This window comes from Natrix helvetica, assembly GCF_964273705.1.
Source record: "Natrix helvetica genome assembly, chromosome: 1".
NCBI classification, from domain to species: Eukaryota; Metazoa; Chordata; class Lepidosauria; order Squamata; family Natricidae; genus Natrix; species Natrix helvetica.
In genome coordinates, this window is record NC_138548.1 from 276,602,086 (window position 1) to 276,624,190 (window position 22,105).

The 22,105-nt window shown below is 39.7% G+C and overlaps 1 protein-coding gene across 2 annotated transcripts in view; it reads right to left on the reverse strand.

Moving 5' to 3' along the window:
* Positions 1-6,845: 6,845 nt before the first annotated feature.
* LOC309384872 (organic cation/carnitine transporter 2-like) overlaps positions 6,846-22,105 on the reverse strand; it is a gene marked incomplete at its 3' end in the record, with an annotated part of 29,576 nt that continues 14,316 nt past the window's right edge. Inside the window, exons 3-10 of one of the 2 annotated variants that reach the window (XM_081938715.1) lie at positions 21,019-21,173; positions 19,281-19,452; positions 13,609-13,735; positions 13,178-13,278; positions 11,995-12,209; positions 10,164-10,346; positions 9,736-9,871; positions 6,846-8,736 (exon numbers count right to left, since the gene is read on the reverse strand). In XM_081938715.1, coding sequence (XP_081794841.1) covers positions 8,649-8,736; positions 9,736-9,871; positions 10,164-10,346; positions 11,995-12,209; positions 13,178-13,278; positions 13,609-13,735; positions 19,281-19,452; positions 21,019-21,173 — 1,177 coding nt within the window. Of the gene's footprint in view, positions 8,737-9,731; positions 9,872-10,163; positions 10,347-11,994; positions 12,210-13,177; positions 13,279-13,608; positions 13,736-19,280; positions 19,453-21,018; positions 21,174-22,105 lie in introns of those variants that run through there. The other variant, XM_081938716.1, reaches the window with a different exon arrangement.

The window sequence follows — 22,105 nt, forward strand, 5'->3', positions numbered from 1 at the left end:
TTAAGGACAATAGTCTTATCTAAACCATGTCCTATCCCAGAAATTTCAGTTAAAGAGGTTGTAAGTTATTCATCAAATTTACATCCTTCTTGTGCTGTTTTCCCCCTTTGCAAGAGACTCTATTCCTTTAAATATGATCATGCAGAAAACAACTCATCCAGAACATACACTTTTATATTTCGTAGAAAAATAATTTATAATGTTGAGGTCATTAACATTACCAGTGTATGAGTGGCTCCCAAAATTACCTATTCCTGCTACAATATATAGAAGCACAAAGACCCAATAGTATTTTGGGAAAACATTTCAGACTGAAAATGATACTGCTAATTACATTTTAAGTCTGAAAACAGAGAGAGACAGCACCAGCTGCCCATAACCCAAAAATGACTGGGCCTCTTGCAACAAAATACTACTACATACTTGATATGGTTAATAATTATGAGAACTCCTGTAATGTCATGAAATATCAATAACCCAATATGTATGAGAAGTTTTTGAAAGGTACAATAAACTATGAGATAAGAAATTGAACTATATTGACTATCTGTTTTATCTAATCTACATTTTCTTATATTGCAATTTTGAACATTCTTCTCTGTGTGTTTTCAATATGACAGGTAACAACCAGGCTCACTTTTGAGCAAACATGTATACAATTGCCCTGCTTTGATTATAAATATTATATGGTACTCAGATTATACTTCAAAACTAATTAGGGTTAAGGGTTTTTATTTATTTTTCTCTGAATAATTTCATCCTATTCCTAAAATACCTTCAGAAAGTTGTTCTTCTGGAGGAATGCTGCCATCTTTTGGTTCAAAATGCACATAAACTAAAATTAATTTGTTCATATATAATACTATGGTAAAGACAAAGCTGCAAACAGTTTTCTATAGAAGTTGATATTTCTGAATTTTACAGAATCTTTATTTATATATATATTATAAATTTTTAAAGGAAGCAAAGTGTTCCAAGTAGCATGGAGCAACTATAGTAATTCTGTTTGCAGCTTACTCCAGTATACAACTAGTCAAATTGTAATTACCGTGAATTATATTAATTCCTTAACTTAATGCTCATAGAAGAGAGGGGTGACTTTAAATAGCTGGGTATATTTCATGAAGTGTTAATCTATCTCCCAATCTCCCTCCCTATTTCATGCTTTGTGGTTGTTTTCATTTATTAGCAAAATAACCAAATTGTTGGTAAAACCTAATAACTGTAGCTACAACATATGAAGAATGGTTGCAGAAATTGTGTATATCTAGTCTAGTGAAAAAAAGAGCTGGGGGGGGGGACACAACATGATAGCAGTGTTCCAATATTTGAGGGACAGCCACAAAGAAGAGGGGGTCAACTTATTTTCCAAAGCACCTGAAGGCAGAATAAGAAGCAATGGATGGAAACTAATTAAGGGGAGAAGCAACCTAGAAGTAAAGAGAAATTTCCTAATAGTGAGAACAATTAACTAGTGAAACAGCTTGCCTTCAGAGGTTGTGGGTGCTCCATCATTGGAGGCTTTTAAGAAGAGACTGGACAGCCACTTGGAATGGTATAGGGTCTCCTGCTTCAGCAAAGGATTGGACTAGAACAGGGGTGTCAAATTCAATTTCACTGAGGGCCGCATCAGGGTTGTGTTTGACCTTGGCGGGCTGAAGTAGGTGTGGCCAGGATGGGAGTGACCAGCTTGACATCACTCGTGTCGGGGGCATCTGTGGTGCCCTGAGTGCTCTGTCAGCAAAAATGGGCTCCCGAGCTTCGTTTTTGGCTGCAATGGCCTTCTGCAACCATCTGCCAGCAAAAATGGAGTTTGGAAGAGCCGGGCGTGGCCCTTGTGAGCTCCATTTTTGCTGGCAGATGCACCATGGGCCAGTCCTTCCCTATTTCCAGAGCAACCCTGTAGCCAGATATAAGCACCCCGTGGGCCGGATCTGGCCCCTGGGCCTTGAATTTGACATCCTTGGACTAGAACAGTGATGGCGAACCTATGGCACACGTGCCACAGGTGGCACGCGGAGCCATTTGTCAGGGCACGTGAGGCGCTGCCTTGTCAGCTGGCCAGCGCGCATGTGCGCGCTGGCCAGCTGAGTTCACCTTTTTAAAAGCCATTTTTCACCCTCCCCAGGCTCCAGAGGCTTTATAGGAGCCTGGGGAGGGCGAAAAGAGCCTCCCCTGCCCCCCAGAGGCCCTCCGGAGGCTTCAGGGACCGTCCAGAGGCTTCCCTGAAGCCTTCGGAACGCTTAAAACAACCCTCCAAGCAAACCGGGACTTCCGGTTTGTTCGGAGGGTTGTTTTAAGCGTTCCGAAGGCTTCAGGGAAGCCTCTGGACGGTCCCTAAAGCCTCCGGAGGGCATCTGGGCGGGCGGGGGAGGCTCTTTTCGCCCTCCCCAGGCTCCTATAAAGCCTCTGGAGCCTGGGGAGGGCGAAAAAAGCATGTAAAATGGGGGGGGCACACGTCGTGCACGCATGCGCACTGGGGGGGTCACGCATTGCATTATGGGTGCGGCACGCCTGCACACGACCCCCCTGCGCTCCCCTCACTTGTGGCACGCGAGCCAAAAAAGGTTTGCCATCGCTGGACTAGAAGATCTCCAAGGCTCCTCCCAATTCTGTTATTCTGAGGATTGCTTTTGTATTTCTGTTAAACCAAGATCCCCATTTTTTTCCATATTGAGTTATTTCATACAAAACAGTTAGCAACAGCACTTAGACTTATATACACTTCACAGTGCTTTACAGCCGTCTCTAAGCAGTTTACAGAGTCAGCCTATTGCCCCCAACAATCTGGGTCCTCATTTTACCCACCTCAGAAGGATGGAAGGCTGAGTCAACCTTGAGCCTGGTGAGATTCGAACTGCCAAATTGCAGTCAGCAGAAGTAGCCTGTAGTACTGCATTCTAACCACTGTGCCACCATGGCTCAGTGGGTTAACAACCCACATAGTTGCTTAATAACTTCATTGGGGAAAGCAGGGGTGGAGTTCATTAAGCAAAGCGATCACATGGTGACCTCGCTTAACCATCACTTGAGATCATAATGGGCAGATTCCATTACAGTCAGGATTGCATCCATGCTAAACATCTCTTTAAAAAAGAACAAGGACAGACCAACATTTCTAAAATGCAGAATCAAGAGGTTTAATTAAGTGATGAAGCTGCTGAAGCTGGGTGTGTATGCAAATAAATTTCCATTTCTAAAAGTCTTAGCGAGCTATGAATTTGAGAGAAAATTTTTTAAAAAAATTGCATCATATGTTTACTCTTATTGATAGCACCAAAACTGGTTTATTTATTTTTTTGCTATTGTCATTGCTATACTTCCACCAACGCCAACCATATTCCTTTTGAAAACCCAGCTACAATACTGGCTATTTATAAACTCAGTGGGACATATAATAAATAAAGGAAAGGAAGAACAATTATCCAGGATCACAAAAATAGTAGTTAAATTCAAATATCACAAATGCAACTGCTGCTCTTGATAATGATGTCTCAGTAGTGAATAATAATAATAACTTAATCAGTAGAGGGCCACATAACTGAAAGAATACTTCTCATTAGATTTCTGGTTATAACTTGTGCAAGTTCTTGCCTTTGTATGGGTTTTTCCTTGATTAGGATCAATACACAGATAAGTACAGTCCTGTCACTGTATACTCAACTAGGTTTTTAAGAACGGTAAACCTTAGCAAAATAAAACTGTTCCAAGTGAAGAATTGCTTTATTCTGTGGTGTTTACTTTGAGCCACACTCCCAAAAGTGGGGGAGAACAGTTTTGTGTGATTCATTTCGTGAAAGCTAAAGTATTTAAATATAGACTTAATACTGTTGTTCCTCGGGTATACTATATAACGATTTTTCCCTTCTGGCACACTAAAAATTGCATTGCTATTGACTTCTGGGAATAAGGGAGTGGATTGGAGTCACCACGAACATTCATTAAGTGGCATATGGCTCTGGAGCTGCAACCTGATCATTTCTAAATGCAAATCATGGTTTGGTGTGATGCTTCAATTAAATCAATATATTTCCAATATCGTATTCTCAATATTCTCTTGAAATTTAAGAAATGTGCTGATTAGTAATAATAATCCCAAAACAGCTACGGCACCTCTTGAACACCATTGGCATTGACAAACCCACCATCGGTAAATTGCAAAAGGTAGCTTTACTTAGAACAGCTTACATTTTGCGATGGGTACCTTTTAATACAATCAAACATCTGCCTATTGCAGGTGCTTAAGATAGGTGGATAAAATGCCAAATCCAGTCTACCACCTGGCTGACTGTGTCACCAAACGTAACAATAATGCAGTATCTTTTTTCTAAAGAAAATAAAATTATAAACAGGACCCTGGGTATAATACTGTATATTTCAAGGCATATTGCAGTGCTATAAGGCATTCCCTAATAATGTGTGAAGGAATTGTTTGATATTTGCTAAAGAGAACATTAACCTAACTGATCAGAACAACTGAACTTTGCTCTCATTCGTTTCTATTTACTAATAAAAAGCCTGCTGTAAACTTCTTTGAAAATAAAGATCAGAAACTTTCTTATGGGCTACACAGGAGGTATCCTTCCTTTGCGATCAATACATAATCAAGGCTAAGCTTTTCACCAGCATGCTCATAAGCCTGGGTGAAATATTTATCAAAATATAGCAGCAGCTTTAGCTTATAATGTAAAATAAGCTATGCACAGCTTGCATTAGGAAACAAATTGCCTTGTCCCTTCACTAACAGAAAGTAGTCTCCAGGCAGCTATGTGTACATTTAAAAAAACAAAATAAATGCAGGGGAAATGAAGAGAAGGGGGAGAATGCCTAGCTATTCTTGTTCACATCTGTTTTGATTGGTTGTGACACAAATGTCAACATTTTCCTCTTACAAGCTTCTCTTTCCCCTGCATTCTTTGTTCTAAGTGAAAACATAGCTCTTTCAAACATATACAGTGAAAATTTTTCTGTAACACAACATTGCTCCCAAGAGCCAGATAGATAAGGAAACATTAATCATAGCTACATCATCTGTACGAGTTAAAAGTATCTAATGGGCCTTTATAAAAATATATCTACCGTTTGGTCAGTCCACAAACCGTCTAGCCCTCTTATCACAAAAAACACTGCAAATAAAAAGTACACTAAAGAACTGAGGACTAGTTTCCCAAAACAATACACCAAACATCTTCCTTTACAATTAATTTTAGACTTATAAAATGAAAAACGCAGATGAAAACGTTTCAGTTATAGTGATTAGGGCCAATTAAAAACCAGAAAGCCAACTCCAGAGTTTCACAAAAGGGTTATTTGGGCTTGAACAAAATTAGGGTGGGAAAAGCAGGAAGGAAATAAAAGCCTTTTAATTATAATAAAGAGGTCCCTACCCTTTGGCCTCTCCTCTCCTTTCTATTTTTCATTATTCCAGGGTCTAAGCAACTTATCTTTTCCGAGTTTCTTCATGCACTTTTCAAGATGGTTTCCAACTTGTTGCCTCATGAAATTATCCAGTTACCTCCAGTGAATTGCTTCTTTTCTTCAGGAGTCTTCAAATGGTCATGCAGAAGAAAAAGGAACAAGGAACAACTAGCAATCCTAATCCAGGTGTTGCTGGCATGTTTGATTACTTGTAAATGTTTAAAACAACCCCTTTTCTATTTGGCTCTCTTCCACGTTCAATTCTGTCAACTGCAAGCCTCCGATTCCTAAATCAAAACAAGACTACGATTACTTTCACTTTTATTTCTGCACTGTTTTATGTCCGGGTTCAGAAAGAGAAAATAAAAAGGATGTTCACAGAGGTGAATGTTTGAGCAACCTGCGTTAATCTGAGCTACAACTCTGAACTTAATTTTAATATTATGATACATATATTGAGCAAAAAGGAAACTGTGTTTGCAGAAATAATTCTTGGCAGGCCAAAGCTATTATTTACTATCTTGATTCTCTGCTATAATTGGAACTCTTTCAATGGTACCATTATAGGCACTAATCTTGCATAGAAGTTTACTGCATGAATGTAGATTATTCATTTCCATAATAATTTACAATAAAGGGCATTGACATTCAGAAATGTTATTCTACATTCTACACAAACAGGCAAATATTAAAAGAAAAATCAATCTTCATACCGTATTTCCATATCTGCATTTCTATAGTCACATTTTAAAAGGTTTCTCCAAACCAGATGTAGAATCTATGCTTTTGCAGAGAGTCCTGAAAAGAACTCTCAGCATTGCACAGTACTGGAAGATGAACTGCTGGCAACATCTGGATAAACCAGTCCTGCTCCAGGCCTCCACCCTCTTCCTGGAACTCCCCACTAACACTTAAAACAAGCACTGTACATTGGGAATCTAGAGTTGGAAAATAACTCGTCTTGCTTATTTGTCTTCAATCGCCCATGATGTAAATCACCATGTGACCCACAAAGTTTGATGGAAAATGATAGTGGAGAATATTTGTAGCTCAGGACTGAAATGAGGGGTCCTTGGTGCTCTGTGAGCTTGACTGTTTTCTTACAGAAGTTTCATTGCCTAAACTAGGTAACATCATCAATGCGAGTGCAGGATCGTCTACCACAGTGAAAAGTATAAATCCCCAGGTACGAATAAGACTCACAAAACCAACACCATTGTAATATTTACAATGTTATTGCATTTGGAAAACTCTGTACAGTTCTGGCTACTTGACCGCTAAAAATTGATACAGAAAAGAACAGCGAAAATGATCAAGAACTTTGGAAAACTCTCCTATGAGGTTTTCAAGTTTGGGGTGTTTGTTTGTTTGCTTAGAGCAAATGTGAGAGATGTAGAAAACACTTTCAAAAGAGTAACACATTTTTCCAATAAGAAATAAATTCATTTTTATTCAGAATCAGTGTGACATTGCAATATTAAAATATTTTATAAATAAACCATTTCAGAATACTATTCAGGATTTGAAGAAAAAACATCTGATAAAATACAACTTCACACACAAAAGGCCACAGACCTGGGAATATTTTTAGGCACATGAATCTGTCAAGAGGTTTGTTTATATTCTGCTATCTTTTAAAAGAGTATGCTATTATTTTCTTTATAAACTCTATTGACTCCAATTAATAGTCTGCCAAGCTGTAAGGCTGACAACCTGGTTTTCAAAGAAATATTGCAGGATACTTTTTTGAAGAGATGAAGTCCAATAGTCTCTGAGGAAAACTAAGGTAAGAAAGGCTTTTAGAATAATCATGGTGCTACATCATCATCTAAAAGATTCCTTTAAAATTAACACAATAGTTATTGCCATGATAAGATGCTATGCATATTCTTGCTAGGAAAACAGCAAGTTCAAGGAATTGGGTGTAGCAATTAGAGTACAGACAATCCTTAATGCTTCCATACATTTATTTGAAATATTTATATCCTCTGTATCTACCAGAAGGAAAAGTGCTTATATATTTCAATATACTTATGTGTCACTTTTGTTAGAGTTTTAAAGCAACCAACAATTCAGCAGAAGTACAGCTTGATACTACATCAGATTTATTAATCTGTGTAAAATTCATTGCACTATGCATCATAAAAATCATTTAATTCTTTTAATAATATGATATGCAAATCAGAGTCCTGCTTTAAAAGAAAAGCATATAGATGTGATTTATAGTTCCCGTAATCTATGGTTAGATTTGTGTAGATTTGTTCCAACTGTATGAGCAACAACCTTGTTTATAAATGCCATGATACTCACTTAAAATAGTTCTCTGCTTACTCCAAGGACAACAATTAGGTAAATTGAAGGACCCAGATTGGGACATTCCCATTAAATTAACACATTCTGCGTTATAAAATATCTTTATTATATACCTATATCATCTATTTTATGCAGAAACAGGACAAAACTAAAAAAAATTGGAAATACAGATGAGCATGTGTTTCCACAGTCTTTTAGTATCAGAGGAATTTCAATGAACAGTAAAATGAAAGAGTTAAAAATGCAATTTTTCGATAAAAATAAACATGTCTAAATAAGGCAAAACATTATTCCAAGTTGCAAACAACTGTATATAAGTATTATTTAAATCTGCAGTAAAGAAATTAATTCTGAAAACAAAACTAATTTGCCAGTGTTTTGCATTAGAACATTTATTTTTCCATTTCTATGTCAAAGGTGTTCGTAAAAAAGAATCAGCTTCAGTTTCTTCTCCTTTTATTATATTCAGTTATTTGCATAATTATTTTAAGGTGTACTTTGCCAGTTTCTCTATATCATTTCAAGCTTATTTTTTCTCTCAAGAAAAGAGGTGCAGAATCTCAAATAGGAGTGACAATATCCAAACTCTGTTACCTATTTAATTTTTTGCCACTATGCGTGGAAAAAATGATATTAAGACGTTTAACTTGCACCTTGAAGCATCTTTTAAAAATGCAGTCTCACAAAAAGGATAGTTGTTAACGTGTCCTAAAAGTGAACAAAATTCCATATCCAACACTGTTCCATGAACAGTCGCTGGCAAAAATCCCATACTGGGATAGATTATATTTACATTCCCAAAATGAATGTATTTTTAATAAATATATTTACCATCCTAGGAAAAAAGTGGTTAGTCTTTTCTGGAAGCAAATTAAAGGAAAAGTTCAAGGTATAATACTGTGGGCAATGCAGCTTCATCACAATGTTGTGGTCTTTACAATAACTGAATTCTCTTCTGTATCCTTTGTTCTATTTTGATGTTTCAGTGCTTTTATATTTTTAATTCTGTAAAAAAGAAAATGGGGAAAAAGACATTCTCATAACATAACCTCCAGAATAATTTAAGCATATTTCAACTTCATTTTTAAGAAATATGGTTGTTCTTTAATATGCAGTAAATGTGTCTAGATGCCTAGCTTCAAACCAACCAGTGCACAAAGTCATAAATGTCAAAATGTCCATTATGAGGTCAGAAAGATAGCCATCTTTATCATATTTATGCTGAAACACTTTGTTTGAGTACATAAGGAGTAAAATTGGGCTGTGGTGTAATTTCATTAAACTCTATTTTCACCCCTCTATGGAAATCTATGGCTGTGTCACTTGGGAAACTTACTGTAGTTTCAGCGGTGGGATTCAATTTTTTTTACTACAGGTTCTGTGGGCATGGCTTGATGGGTGTGGCTTGGCTGGCGTGGCAGCAGAAGAATACTGTAAATCTCCATTTCCACCCTGCTCCAGGGCAAGGATACTGCAAAATCTCCATTTCCACCCCACTAACCTGCTTTCCAGCTCCATTCTCCTGTGCAGGACAACAGAAGAAGTCCCAGCCGATTAGCTGGGACTCCGATCAGCTGGGACTTGGGAGGCAGCAAATAGATGGGGGTGGGTTAGAGGTGGTACTGAGTGGTACTAATTACTGAAAATGTGAAATTGTTGTATAGTTTTAATTTAACAGGACTATGATTTGGTCTCAAAAAGTTAGAAAAGGGACAATTGGAATTTCTCTTATGTATAATTCTGTTCCTCAGGAATTTAATAATAATTTCTTAAATGTTAATAATTTATACTTTACTAAATTTGTATGCTGCTAACTCTCAATGACTCCATGAATTTAGACTCAAATATTTCTTCCATTATATTCTTCTTCTTGCAATTCTTTTAAGTATCCTAATATTACAATATTCTAGTATTTTCTGTAATAAACTTCAAATGCTTTTCCAAAACGACCTGCTGAAATACTAGCTGGGATATCTGCTTATTTCTATTCTGCAACATCCTTACCCTTTAACTCTTAGCATCTGTTCAATAGTTTCTGGGAGAGGAGTGCCATAACTTTCCGGGAGAAACAGGGTCAGGATTCCTGCAAGCACTGTTAAACTTCCCATTAAGATGTAGGGAAGAAATCTATCATAGGCACCTAGTAGAAAGGACAAGTAGTAGTAAGTTATTCATGTTCAGATTGCTTAACAATTTACATTTCCTAATATTGTGACTTTGAGGTATTGTTTATATTTATAGATTTATTTGGATCTGATCTGGAAGATGATTATGACTTCCTCAAAATGAAGATCAGAAATGAAGCTCAGCTTCTATACATCTTTCCTAGCAGCAACATGTTATAAGCGTGTACATCAGAACCAGTAAGCAATTGCTGTAATACTAAAAAGCAGGACATATGATCTTGAGTTAGGAGAAAATAGGCAACTTACCAAGATAAACAAAATAAGGCGAGAGAATGCTGCCAATTCTGGAGGCCATTGAACTGGCTCCAACTCCCATGTTTCTCACAATAGTTGGGTACAGCTCAGCAGTGTACACATAAACCATTGAGAAGGAGGATGTGATCCCAAATTTTCCAATCATCACAAGGATGATGGTCAGAACATGGAGGTCTATAAGCAAGAGCCAAACGAAATGAAATTAAAGCTGCCAGTAAAATAATAAAATAATTGCCTGCCTTTGTATTCTTCTTCATTTATAGATAATCCTCACTTACCAAGTGCCTCATTCAGTAATGGTTCAAAACTATGATAGTGCTGCTGTCCCTAAGTAACCCAATCTCCACAATCACATGAATGCCATTACAGTCAGCACATATTGCCTTGTGCCTGACCTGTTGTTTTTCTTTTTCCTGTTCACTGCAGAGCAGAGAGTGGAGAGAAAAGGATTACAAGAGAGTAAGCTGGCACACAGTGAGGAAAATACTGGCTGTTTGCTGAGCATGCTCATTGTTGCCAGTGCCACTGCATTGCTTTCAACGTGTATTCTCCTCCTGTGCCTGCTTACTCTCTTATAATCTCTTTTTCTCCACTGAATATAAATACAAACATTAATTCCCTTATTGCTAATTAGCCCAGTGCCCAAGTGAGCATTCCAAAGGGCAGGGAAGTGATTAGGAGCCTGATTAGTTTTAAGCTAGAAACTGATTAGTTTTGAGCCAACCATCTCAGTGCGGTGGGTGAAGGGGGGTGGGAAGAAAGCATAGTCACGGTCATGTGACTATGTCACATGACACGGTCAGCAACAAAGATGATTAGGGGACTGGAGACTAAAACATATGAAGAACGGTTGCAGGAACTAGGTATGTCTAGCTTAAGAGAAAGAAGGACTAGGGGAGACATGATAGCAGTGTTCCAATATCTCAGGGGTTGCCACAAAGAAGAGGGAGTCAAGCTATTCTCCAAGGCACCTGTGGACAGAACAAGAAGCAATGGGTGGAAACTAATGAAAGAGAGAAGCAACTTAGAACTGAGGAGAAACTTCCTGACAGTTAGAACAATTAATCAGTGGAACAGCTTGCCTCCAGAAGTTGTGAATGCCCCAACACTGGAAGTCTTTAAGAAGATGTTGGATAGCCATTTGTCTGGAACGGTATAGGGTTTCCTGCCTAGGCAGGGGGTTGGACTAGAAGACCTCCAAGGTCCCTTCCAACTCTACTATTGTATTAATGTGACTTTCCACTTAATGGTCATTTAGCTTAGTAATGGAGTTATTAGTCCCAATTGTTGACAGTTAATGAGGAATGTCTGTATTTTACTATAACGCTATGATATATTAACTATTTTGTTCTGCTTTAGGCAAGAACCTACTTTACCAGATACATCTACTGAATTAGATTTCCTTTTTTTCTTTCTAATTGTGAACTGGTACATCAAATGAAAAGCTAATATATTAGTGTTTAATTGCTATTACAGTAAAGAACAAATAAATCAAAAATCAGAATTACAGCACATCTTTTTTATATCACTAGAGCGGGGGTGTCAAACTCGCGGCCGGCGGGCCAGATGCGTCATGCACTGGACACTCCCACCCCCGTCTTAGTAAAGGGAGAAAAAGTTGCGATACATCATGTGGCAACAATTTGTCATCCCGAATTTGACACCCCTGCAGTAAGAGAAACAAAATGAACACAAAATGAAATAGATCTGCAACATATGTCTATATCATATCATTATTATGGAATATTGCTTTTTTAAAAAAAACACAAGTTGGTTATCCCAATAGATTATATCTATAAAGTGTCAAGGAAAGCAGTCTTACGTGCAGGCACGAACTGAATGAAAAGAAGAACACAGCCTCCTAAGAACAAGACTCCTGCCATTGAATACCGCCGTGGCAGATACTGAAGGAGCAGCCAAGAGATAGTATAAGCTGGGATTTCAATTACTGCTGAAAGGAAACAATTGAGGTAGATGTCTCCATGCAAGTTAGGGGTATCCAGAGAGAGGCCAAAGTAGCCTATGGAAATCACCATCCTGAAAGACAGATCTAGGTGATAATAAACATATAGGGGCAATGACACTATTGAACTTGAACTATGACATACAGGTAGACTTTGCAATCAGCGGGCATTTATGATTTTTGCAGTGTCCTATGGCCACATAAATTATCCTTGCGCACTTCACAGTCAGCTTCCAAAAAGAAGAGTCAATGGAGAAGCTAGCAGTGAAATTGCAAGTCATGTCCACATAATGTCTCACCCAACAACCATAAGTAATTTGCTTAATGATCACGGGAGAAGAGAGTTTGCAAGTCTGTTGTGGACATGTGATGTGGTGTATGTGTGTGTGTGTGTGTGAATATAAATCATTCTTTATTAAAATCATAAATCAGTATAAACAAATAAACAGTAATTACACATCCATAAGATCCTTGAAGATCCATATCTTCAAGTAATCCTTGCCTAAATGTCAGCTGAAGTATAAAATGGAAGGTTGTGGGCATTAAATGAACAACAGAAAAAGGTGATTTCTAGAGGCCAGCCACATTTACAATTTACATGCTGAAATAGTGCAACTGTAAAAAGTAGCAGAATGAGTTTTAGTGTTCTTTCAAGTTCCAAGTCGTTCAGAATACCCATATTTAGCTAATCAAGACAGCCTTATATAATAATTTGCACGTGGAGAATTTAAACTTGCTCCTGGAAACAGTTCAACTACTAGGAAATCATTTGAGCTGACATAGTCATATTAGGCAAAGAGATATGAAATCTCTAGAGTGGGTGATTTTGAAAGCTAATTTTCAAAAACAATGGTACTTGGGCTAATAAAACTTAAGATTTAGACTGATATATAGATTTCCATGAGCAAGTCTATGAAGTGCCCCATGCCTTTATTTATCTGCAAGTAAATAAAGTAATTCCAAAACATTGACTTCTTGAAATATGGTTTCTGGACTTTGGAAATGTGAGGATTTTCTAGGAATCAATTTATCAGTTGCTTACCATAGAATCACAGACATGATTGTGATTGTTCGTATATTTTGGGTTCTCACTAGGTCCAAAATGCTGCAGGACTGCTGAACTTGGGAATTCAACTCTTGCAGCTATATAAAATAATACATGCATATGAGAATCAAGAGACACCTGTTGGCTTATAAGCAGATAACCTACAACATTACTTATTTGAAAAATACAGTATGTTAAGTAAACTGCTGCAAAATTATAACAAATGGCATCGAATAATTTTCACGTAAGAAGGACCTATTTTAGAATCATGTCCCAGTATCCTATTATAGAATCAATAACCAGCAATTTCGTGAAAAGGGTCTGGAAAGCTTTGGACTTATAGGACAGAGTATTTTAATTCATGTTATTTTTCTCCAAGCACAGGAGCGTAGCAATAAATTATTCACAGATTCAATGCACATGGTTACCTCAGCAAGATCAAATATTACTTCTGGGGCTACAACACGGTTCCTTTTTGCAGCCTTACGAATGATATTTTCTGCTTCTTGAATTCTTCCTTGAGAGAGTAGCCAGCGAGGAGATTCTGGAATATACCTAAAGTATTTTAATACAACATCAATAGAATAACTAGAATTGCAAATCTTCACGATACACATATTACCAAATATTTTTTCCCACGTTACCTAGCAAACACTATTTCAGGAAAAAAAGATGTTCATTAATAAAGCCTGCAGTCAACTATGAATGCTTGGGTTAAAAATGTATATACCCTCACATCAGAACTCCATCTTCAGGCTGATCTGCTGCTGAAGGAGGCTGAGGCTGGATCAAGGTGACCTGGAAGGAAACTAGTATTTTTCATCAGCAACTGCATTAGATCCTCTTCTCAGTGATTGTTTTATGCCACATAGAAGAAGATCCTGAGAGAGTTGCACAGCTCCAACTGGCTCACTGAAGGATTGCCTCTTCTATCCAGCTACAGGGCTCTCTGCCACTGGGACTATTTCAGTTTTGACTGCCAGGGATTAACTGGGCATCCAGGAAGTTTTCCTACAATGTCAATGTTCCTTTTTCTGGTCCAAAAATTATTGAAAGGACTGGCTGTCCTTAATGGAGAATAGGGAAGAGAAGGATAATCAGGATGCCTCTTCTATTAAATTTTCTTTTTTTCCTGTAAAATGTAAATTGACTGTTTTGCTGATTTGCTATTTAGGCTTGAAAAATCCAGAGAACTTGGAGGTTTTCCCTTCTCCAGACAAAAGTATAAGATCATTTGTTATTTTATAATGTCTGAAAATGTGATTTTTCTGGTTTACATCAGACTATAATTCAGAAAGCTTTCAAAGGCATGAAAATGACCAACCATACAGAGTGGGAAAAACAGCAACGAAAGTAAAGAAACAGGAGTGCAAGTAACATAGCATTATTTGCTCTTATTTTAAACATGATGTGATGGAAATGTTACATTTATGAGTTTGGAGAAAAAACGAGTTCTCTGAGAAAAGGCTAGTATAATAATAGAAACTCTGATCAGGCCTGTCGGGATGTTCCTCCAATGCATTGGCTCTGATTGAGGGAATTAGCTGCATTCAAGCATTTAAGATGGGGTGGCTAAATATATTTAAACTTGTTCTGGAAATAAAATAACAGATATCATATATCAGATATCCAAAATTTGGGGCAGGGGAGCAAGACTCTAGAAATATTTGATAGTTGATGTATCTTCTCCAATTTTTAAGAGTACAGTGGCACCATCTTGTGGTGTAATATTTTATATGCTTTTAACAAATTGTCCGCACAGTTCTTTAATGACAGAATTGTTACACAATACTTTTTTTCTGTTTTTTTTTAATACTGTTTTTTGGAATTAACTTTAAACTCAGAAGAATGATTTGATTGAAGATCCTGGTAAATAAACATTATTACAATGTATCTTCCTACATCAGACCACTGCCAAATAATAAACAAATCAAGATATAAAATCATAGAACTGCAAGAGGTCTCAAAAGATCATCCAAATCTGTATTCACATAATTAGCTACAACCTACAATGCATTAACAGCATAGCTTAGTTTTTTTTTGACTATTTGGGAAAATGGACCCATTTGGTTGGTTTCCAATTCATTATATAGGTAGTCTTCAACATACAATCACAACTGGACCTTGAATTTAATTAAAGGCCCACATGACTGCTTTGCTCAATGACCATAATTCTTGCTCTCTCAGTTGTGGTCATTCACATGGGTTGTTAAGCACATGGAGTGAAAGAACTTTTCAGCTGAAAGAGGGTAGGCAGCTCGCCTCCATGAGGAGAAGCGAACATCTGTGGTGGGACAGAGAAATGAAACTCAGATCCCAAAGATTTGAGTTTCCTTTGTCCAGCCTACCACAGGCATTCCCCTCTACGTGCTAGCCTTTCTCCTCTTTTGAAACATCGCATTCGCTAGCTTTCTAGCCAGAAACATCATGAGAGATGGCACTCTTATTGTGATTATTATGAAAGGTAGACCAATCCTCTTTCTATCCTTCAGAAACATTGTGTTTGCTAGCTGTCTGTCTGCACCTCGCATCTTGGAGTTTGGCACAGATATCCGGGTGTGAGTCACTTGGTGTGAAATGGGGCCCAGGGAGGCAGTGGGGTTTGCTGATTGTATACTTGGCTCCTTGCTATACGTCAGCAGCCCTGCCCGAGCTCCTCGAGCTGATCTCAGAGACGGCGGTAGAGATCCCCAAACTTTTAGTTATGGGGGACTTCAACCTGCCGTCGACGGGAGCAGCACCCGAGGTAGCTCGGGAGTTCATGGCTTCCAGGACAGCCATGGGCCTGACCCAACTAATTCAGGGCCCCACACACGAAGGTGGTCACACACTGGACCTTGTTTTTGTATCTGAACAGTGGACGAGTGATCTGGGAATAGGGGATTTAGATATTACCCCCCTGTCATGGTCAGATCACTCATGTCTCCGGCTAGACTTCCCTGGCGCTACCCCCCTACCGCGAGGAGGCGGAGCCAGTTCGTCCAAGCTGGTACCGCCCCAAGCGCCTGATGGAACCAGATAGGTTCCAGACGGAGCTTGGGCCATTACCTGTAGCCCTGACCCGCGCTCGGTCGGAGGACCTAGTGGCCGCCTGGAATAGGGCGACGGCTGGGGCCTTGGACCGGGTTGCGCCTTTGCGACCTCTCCTACGGCAGCGACTCACCCGGGCACCTTGGTATACCGAGGAGCTCAGGGTGATGAAGCGCCACAAGAGACGCCTAGAAAGCAGGTGGAGGTCCTCACGCTCCGAATCTGACAGAACACAGGTAAGAGCCTATTTACGGACCTACCTTGTGGCATTGAGAGCGGCCAAACGTAGACATTGCGCCGCTCTTATTGCATCTGCGGATAACCGCCCTGCCGCCCTGTTTAGGGTGACCCGCTCCCTCTTGGTTCAGGAGACGCGGGGGGCACCCTTACAGGGAAGAGCAGAGGAGTTTGGAGAATATCTACAGAACAAAGTCGCTCAGATCCGAAGCGGATGGGCCCCCTCCAGTGGTCTGGACGGGCCGTCAACAGCGAGTCTTGTGAATCCACTCTGGGAGGAGTTTGACTCTGTTGCCCCCGAGGATTTAGACAGGTTGCGTGGACGGCTGCGACCCACCACGTTCATTGGACCCCTGTCCCCCCTGGTTGGTACTGGCATCCTGGGAGGTGACACGAGGCTGGCTTCTGGGCCTGGTGGATGCCTCGTTGGGGGAGGGATCCTTACCATCTGCCTTGAAAGAGGCGGTGGTGAGGCCCTTACTCAAGAGGTCTTCGCTTGACCCAATGGAGCTAGCTAATTATCGTCCAGTCTCCAACCTTCCCTTTCTGGCGAAGGTTGTTGAGAATGTGGTGGCGCAGCAATTTCCACGTCACCTTGATGAATCCGACTATCTAGACCCACGCCAGTCCGGCTTCCGACCCGGACACAGCACAGAGACAGCCTTGGTCGCGTTGGTCGATGATCTCTGGAGGGCCAGAGATAGAGGTTATTCCTCTATCCTGGTCCTATTAGACCTCTCAGCGGCTTTTGATACCATCGACCATGGTATCCTACTGCGCCGGCTGGAGGGGATGGGAGTCGGAGGCACCGTTTTGCGGTGGTTCGGCTCCTACCTCTCCGGCCGGATGCAATATGTGTTGACGGGGGGGCAGAGATCGACCCTGAGGCCACTCTCTTGTGGAGTGCCGCAGGGGTCGGTCCTCTCGCCCCTTCTGTTCAATACATATGTGAAGCCGCTGGGCGAGATCATCCGTGGTTTTGGGGTTGAATACCATCTGTACGCTGACGACACTCAGCTGTACATTTCAACCCCGAGCCACCCCAACGAGGCTGTTGAAGTGATGTCCCGGTGTTTGGAAGCCGTCGGGGTCTGGATGGGGGACAACAGACTCAAACTCAACCCCTCCAAGACTGAGTGGCTGTGGCTACCGGCGCCTCGGTTCAGCCAGCTGACCCCATCGCTGGCCATAGGGGGCGAGCAATTGCCCCCTGTGGAACGGGCGCGCAATTTGGGCGTCCTCCTAGATGCCCGGCTGTCAATGGATGACCATGTGGCAGCCGTGGCAAGGGGGGCGTTCCACCAGGTTCGCCTGGTGCGCCAATTGCGCCCCCTTCAGGATCGGGATGCCCTACGCACAGTCACTCATGTGCTGGTGACGTCTCGCCTAGACTACTGTAACGCTCTCTACATGGGGCTTCCCTTGGGACGCGCCCGGAGACTGCAGCTAATCCAGAACGCGGCCGCGCGGGTTGTCATGGGGAGCTCTAGATACTCCCATGTAACACCTCTCCTGCGCGAGCTGCACTGGCTACCTGTAGTTTTTCGGGTGCGTTTCAAGGTCCTGATTACCATCTTTAAAGCGCTCCATGGCACAGGACCTAGTTACTTGCGGGATCGCATCCTCCCACATACATCCCTGCGGCCAATCCGCTCTCACAGGGAGGGGCTTCTCCAGGTGCCGTCCACTAGGCAATGCCAGTGGGCGACGCCAAGGAGTAGGGCCTTCTCTGTGATGGGCCCAACCCTCTGGAATGACCTCCCCCCCGATATCAGAACCACCACAGACTTCCGCTCCTTCCGACAAAAATTGAAGACTCACCTGTTTCGATTAGCTGGCCTGGCATAATTATAATTGTGACAACTGTTACCTCCTGGAAACATATTCTTACCTGGTTATTTATAGGGTACGGTTTTAAATTTAACTGATTTTAGGGTTTTTAGAACCAGATTTATATTCTTCCGTACAGTTCTTTTTAAATTTTTAACCTCCTCCTTATGTGTATTTATATCTGTATTTATATTTATATTTGATACTTATTGTTTGCTGTGTGGACTGTACACCGCCCCGAGTCCTTTTCGGGAGAGGGGGCGGTCTAGAAATTCGATGAAAATAAAAATAAATAAAATAAAATAAACACCTCTTAGCAGCTGCACAGAAAGTAAATGGACCTGGATCTGGGGCAGGAAGAGGGCCTGCGCTTTCTGGATATGCTGGAGCGAGGCCTCCTGTGTCACAGCAGCTTTAGGAGTGCTGGCAGGACAAGTGAGCGGCTGAGATTGGGGGGAAGAGACACACGGGTAGGGGGAGTTGCAGCGTCCCCACGGTTGTATTTTAATTTCAAAATAGATCCTATGAGATTTTTTTTTAATGTCACCAACCAGTATACTGCAGAAATATATTAATACAAAGGTTACTCTTAGATACAAAAATTAAATGCAGAACACTGTTTTATTATAGATGGATAATAAAAACGAACTGTATATCAGAAAATACAGTATTTCAGCAGGACTTTTATACTTTTAAAATATGCAGTGAATGAGGATTGAATATCCTAGAGCATGACTATTGCTTATTATTGTAAAAAGAATGCTGATAATAAGGTGAGCAGGAACCAAATCTTGCCATTTCTTTTTCAAATAGGTTACTTATTAACAAATAAATAGCAAAATGATCACTGTATTACTTATTAATAAACCAAAAACCAATTATCAAGATTAGCTAGTATCACTCAACCTTAATTATGTCAATTATCACAATTAAAAACAAAGAGTATATTAGTGGCCATTAATTTGGGAAGGGCAATCGGGACTTCAAAATGGTAAACACTCACCACCACAATGGAAAATACAACAGTCCAGGAATAGTAAGAGCCAATAACAGCAATCGCCAGTCTCGAATGAAGTAAGCACCTAGTGGCAGCATCATGTAACCAAATGCATAAAATATGCAGACACCTAATGTGCCATATATAATGCGGATGGATTTGCCAAGAATTTCTGCACCTGTTCAAACAAGGGACCATATGAATCAACATGTTTACTGTAATATATAAACCAATTATTTTATGTACTATATGGGAAAAAACTGATAAAAAATACATTGAATTGTTGCTTCTTCTGTGGGTTTATATACAGGTAGCATTCAACCAGAATTGAGCCCAATAAGTTGCTAAGTGAGAAATTTGTTAAGTGAATTTTGGCCCATTTTATGATTTTTCTTCCCCATTTGAATAAGTGAATCATTGCAGTTCTTAAATTAGTAACATGGTTGTTAAGTGAATCTGATTTTCCCATTGACTTTGTCAGAAGGTTGCAAAAGGGGATCACATGCATCTGGGACACTGCAACTGTCATAAAGGTAGTCAGTTGTCAAGCATCCAAATGTAAAACACGTGACCATGGGGATGCTGCAACGATTGTAAGTGTGAAAAAAATAGCCATAAGTCACTTTTTTTCAGTGCTGTTCTAACTTTGAATGGTCATTAAATGAACTGTTGTAAGTCGAAGACTATCTGTATGTCAACCATTCTTACTTGAAGGAATGCAGACTCAGATCTGAACTGGTTCTTTGGAGCCAGCCTGAACACTCTTGCTCTACCTGTCAGTTGCTCTTTCAAGGCACAACTTTTTGGTACTTTGTATCATAGGTACACAGAAAAACTATGTGTTTTGTGTTCAGAAGATGGTATGCAGTGACAGCAGGGTATGAGCATGTACTTCCACCATGTTGTCACTATCTTAACTAAATACAGATTCTCCAGAACCTGCACAGCTACTGCATCAGCCCAGGAAAAGGTTATTTAAGCAGTTGCTGACAGATATAGTGATACCACCAGTGCTGGATTTGAAGCATATTTTCCCACAGATACATGCACTCCCACACTTATATAGGGACAAATAAAGAGAGGGATAAGACATTCAGAGAAATTAAAACACCTTATAGGAAGATTCAGACATGGGAATAGAGGACGAAAGGAGACTCAGGTACACCTACAAACACAATCACAGGAAAGAGATGGAGGAGAGGAGATTGAATCACCAAGATAAAAAGCATTTTCCAAAGGGAGAAGAATTCCTCCTCTCCTGCAAGATTATTGAGCCAGCTGTTAAAAAAATAGTACTATTTAAATAAGGAGAAATAATCTACCATTGCTGAAAAATGAATGGAGAGGGTTGAGAAGCTCACCAATTGGCAAGTGCATTACAATCATCAGGGACATTAGTGAGGAATAAAATTGCTCCTTCCAGCTGAGGTATGTTGTCTGGATGTTGTTAATGCCCTTGCAAGAAGGATAGTGCATAGGGAAAACATCAGAAGAGTTGAAGGGTATCTCATATCAGATGCTTATTCCAGTTGTATACAGCAAACATACATGTTAAATGCAAGTTTAAGAGAAGAAGGTTGGCTACCAGTTCTGCGTTTATCAGATACATTTTAAAATTATGTTCTGGTTAGCAATGTTGGAAATACAGCTGTGGAGAAGACAGAAAGAAATTAAAGATGCCCCTCACTGAGCTGGGGGGGTCAGGTTATTGAGAATGTCTGTTTGCATAAAGACAATCACATACCAAGAACAAACGCTGCCACATAATTAGATATTTGACCCATTCCAACAATAAGAAAGAGAACAGAAAACATCTCCCAGCTTGTTGAGAAGACCTGGATAAAGCTAAAGGCAGTCTGGATCCCCATTGTTACAAACAGCACATTCTTCCGACCAAATCTGCAATGAGACAAAAATAATAATAAAAGCAAATCAGACGGGTATTAAACAAGAGTTTATGAAAATAATGAACTAGCAGAGACTAGCTAATTAGCATCAGAAAGAGATGCCAACTTTCAAACATATGAATAATGCTAGAGTTCAAATACATGAAGCCAGCAGTGAAAACTTATAAAATTTCAATAAAGTTTTAAAGGAAGAAAGATGATTATAAAGATTCTTTGTACAAGTGTAAATCTAATGCATACACAAAAACATGAGAAAACAAACAGATGATTGGATTTTAGCCCCTTTAACCCCTTTCCTACCAAAGGAGTAGGAAAAGGAAAAATGACATTCCTAGTTGCAGCCTCTTCACCCTGGAAACAGGTTATACTCTGAGGTAAGGCTATTCTGCCTGCTGGATTGGAAAACAGAAGAAATACCCATATCTAGGGAGATTCTCAATCATCCATGTCATGATTGTCCCAAAGGTGCTTTTTCCAAAAGGGAATTGAGCAGCTTCTTTAATGAAAAGTAAAACGTTCTCAAAGAACAGAGGGGAAAAAAAGTGGAAAAAGCACCTTTGGGACAAGAAATACCAACCTTTTCTTCAAGTCTTGTGTGGACTTTTGTGGACTGAGTTACAAAACAGTACCAGATTTTAAAGATTTTTTTTAAAAAGATTTTAATATTTTATTTTATACATACAAAATATTGTGAACTGCTGATGTAAAATGGCATACCAATAATTATAAATAAATAAATGTTATCTAATTAGAGATAAATATATAGTGCTGGGGAAAAAATGACATCCTGAAATGTGATCCTGAATGAGTTGTGCATGAAAATAATAAATGCAGAGCTTATTGTTGGAAGAAATGTCCTTCTGGGTTCGGCTCCAAGTGGGGAAAAAGACACTGGAGACATGGAGGCTGCTTGGAAAGATGGTT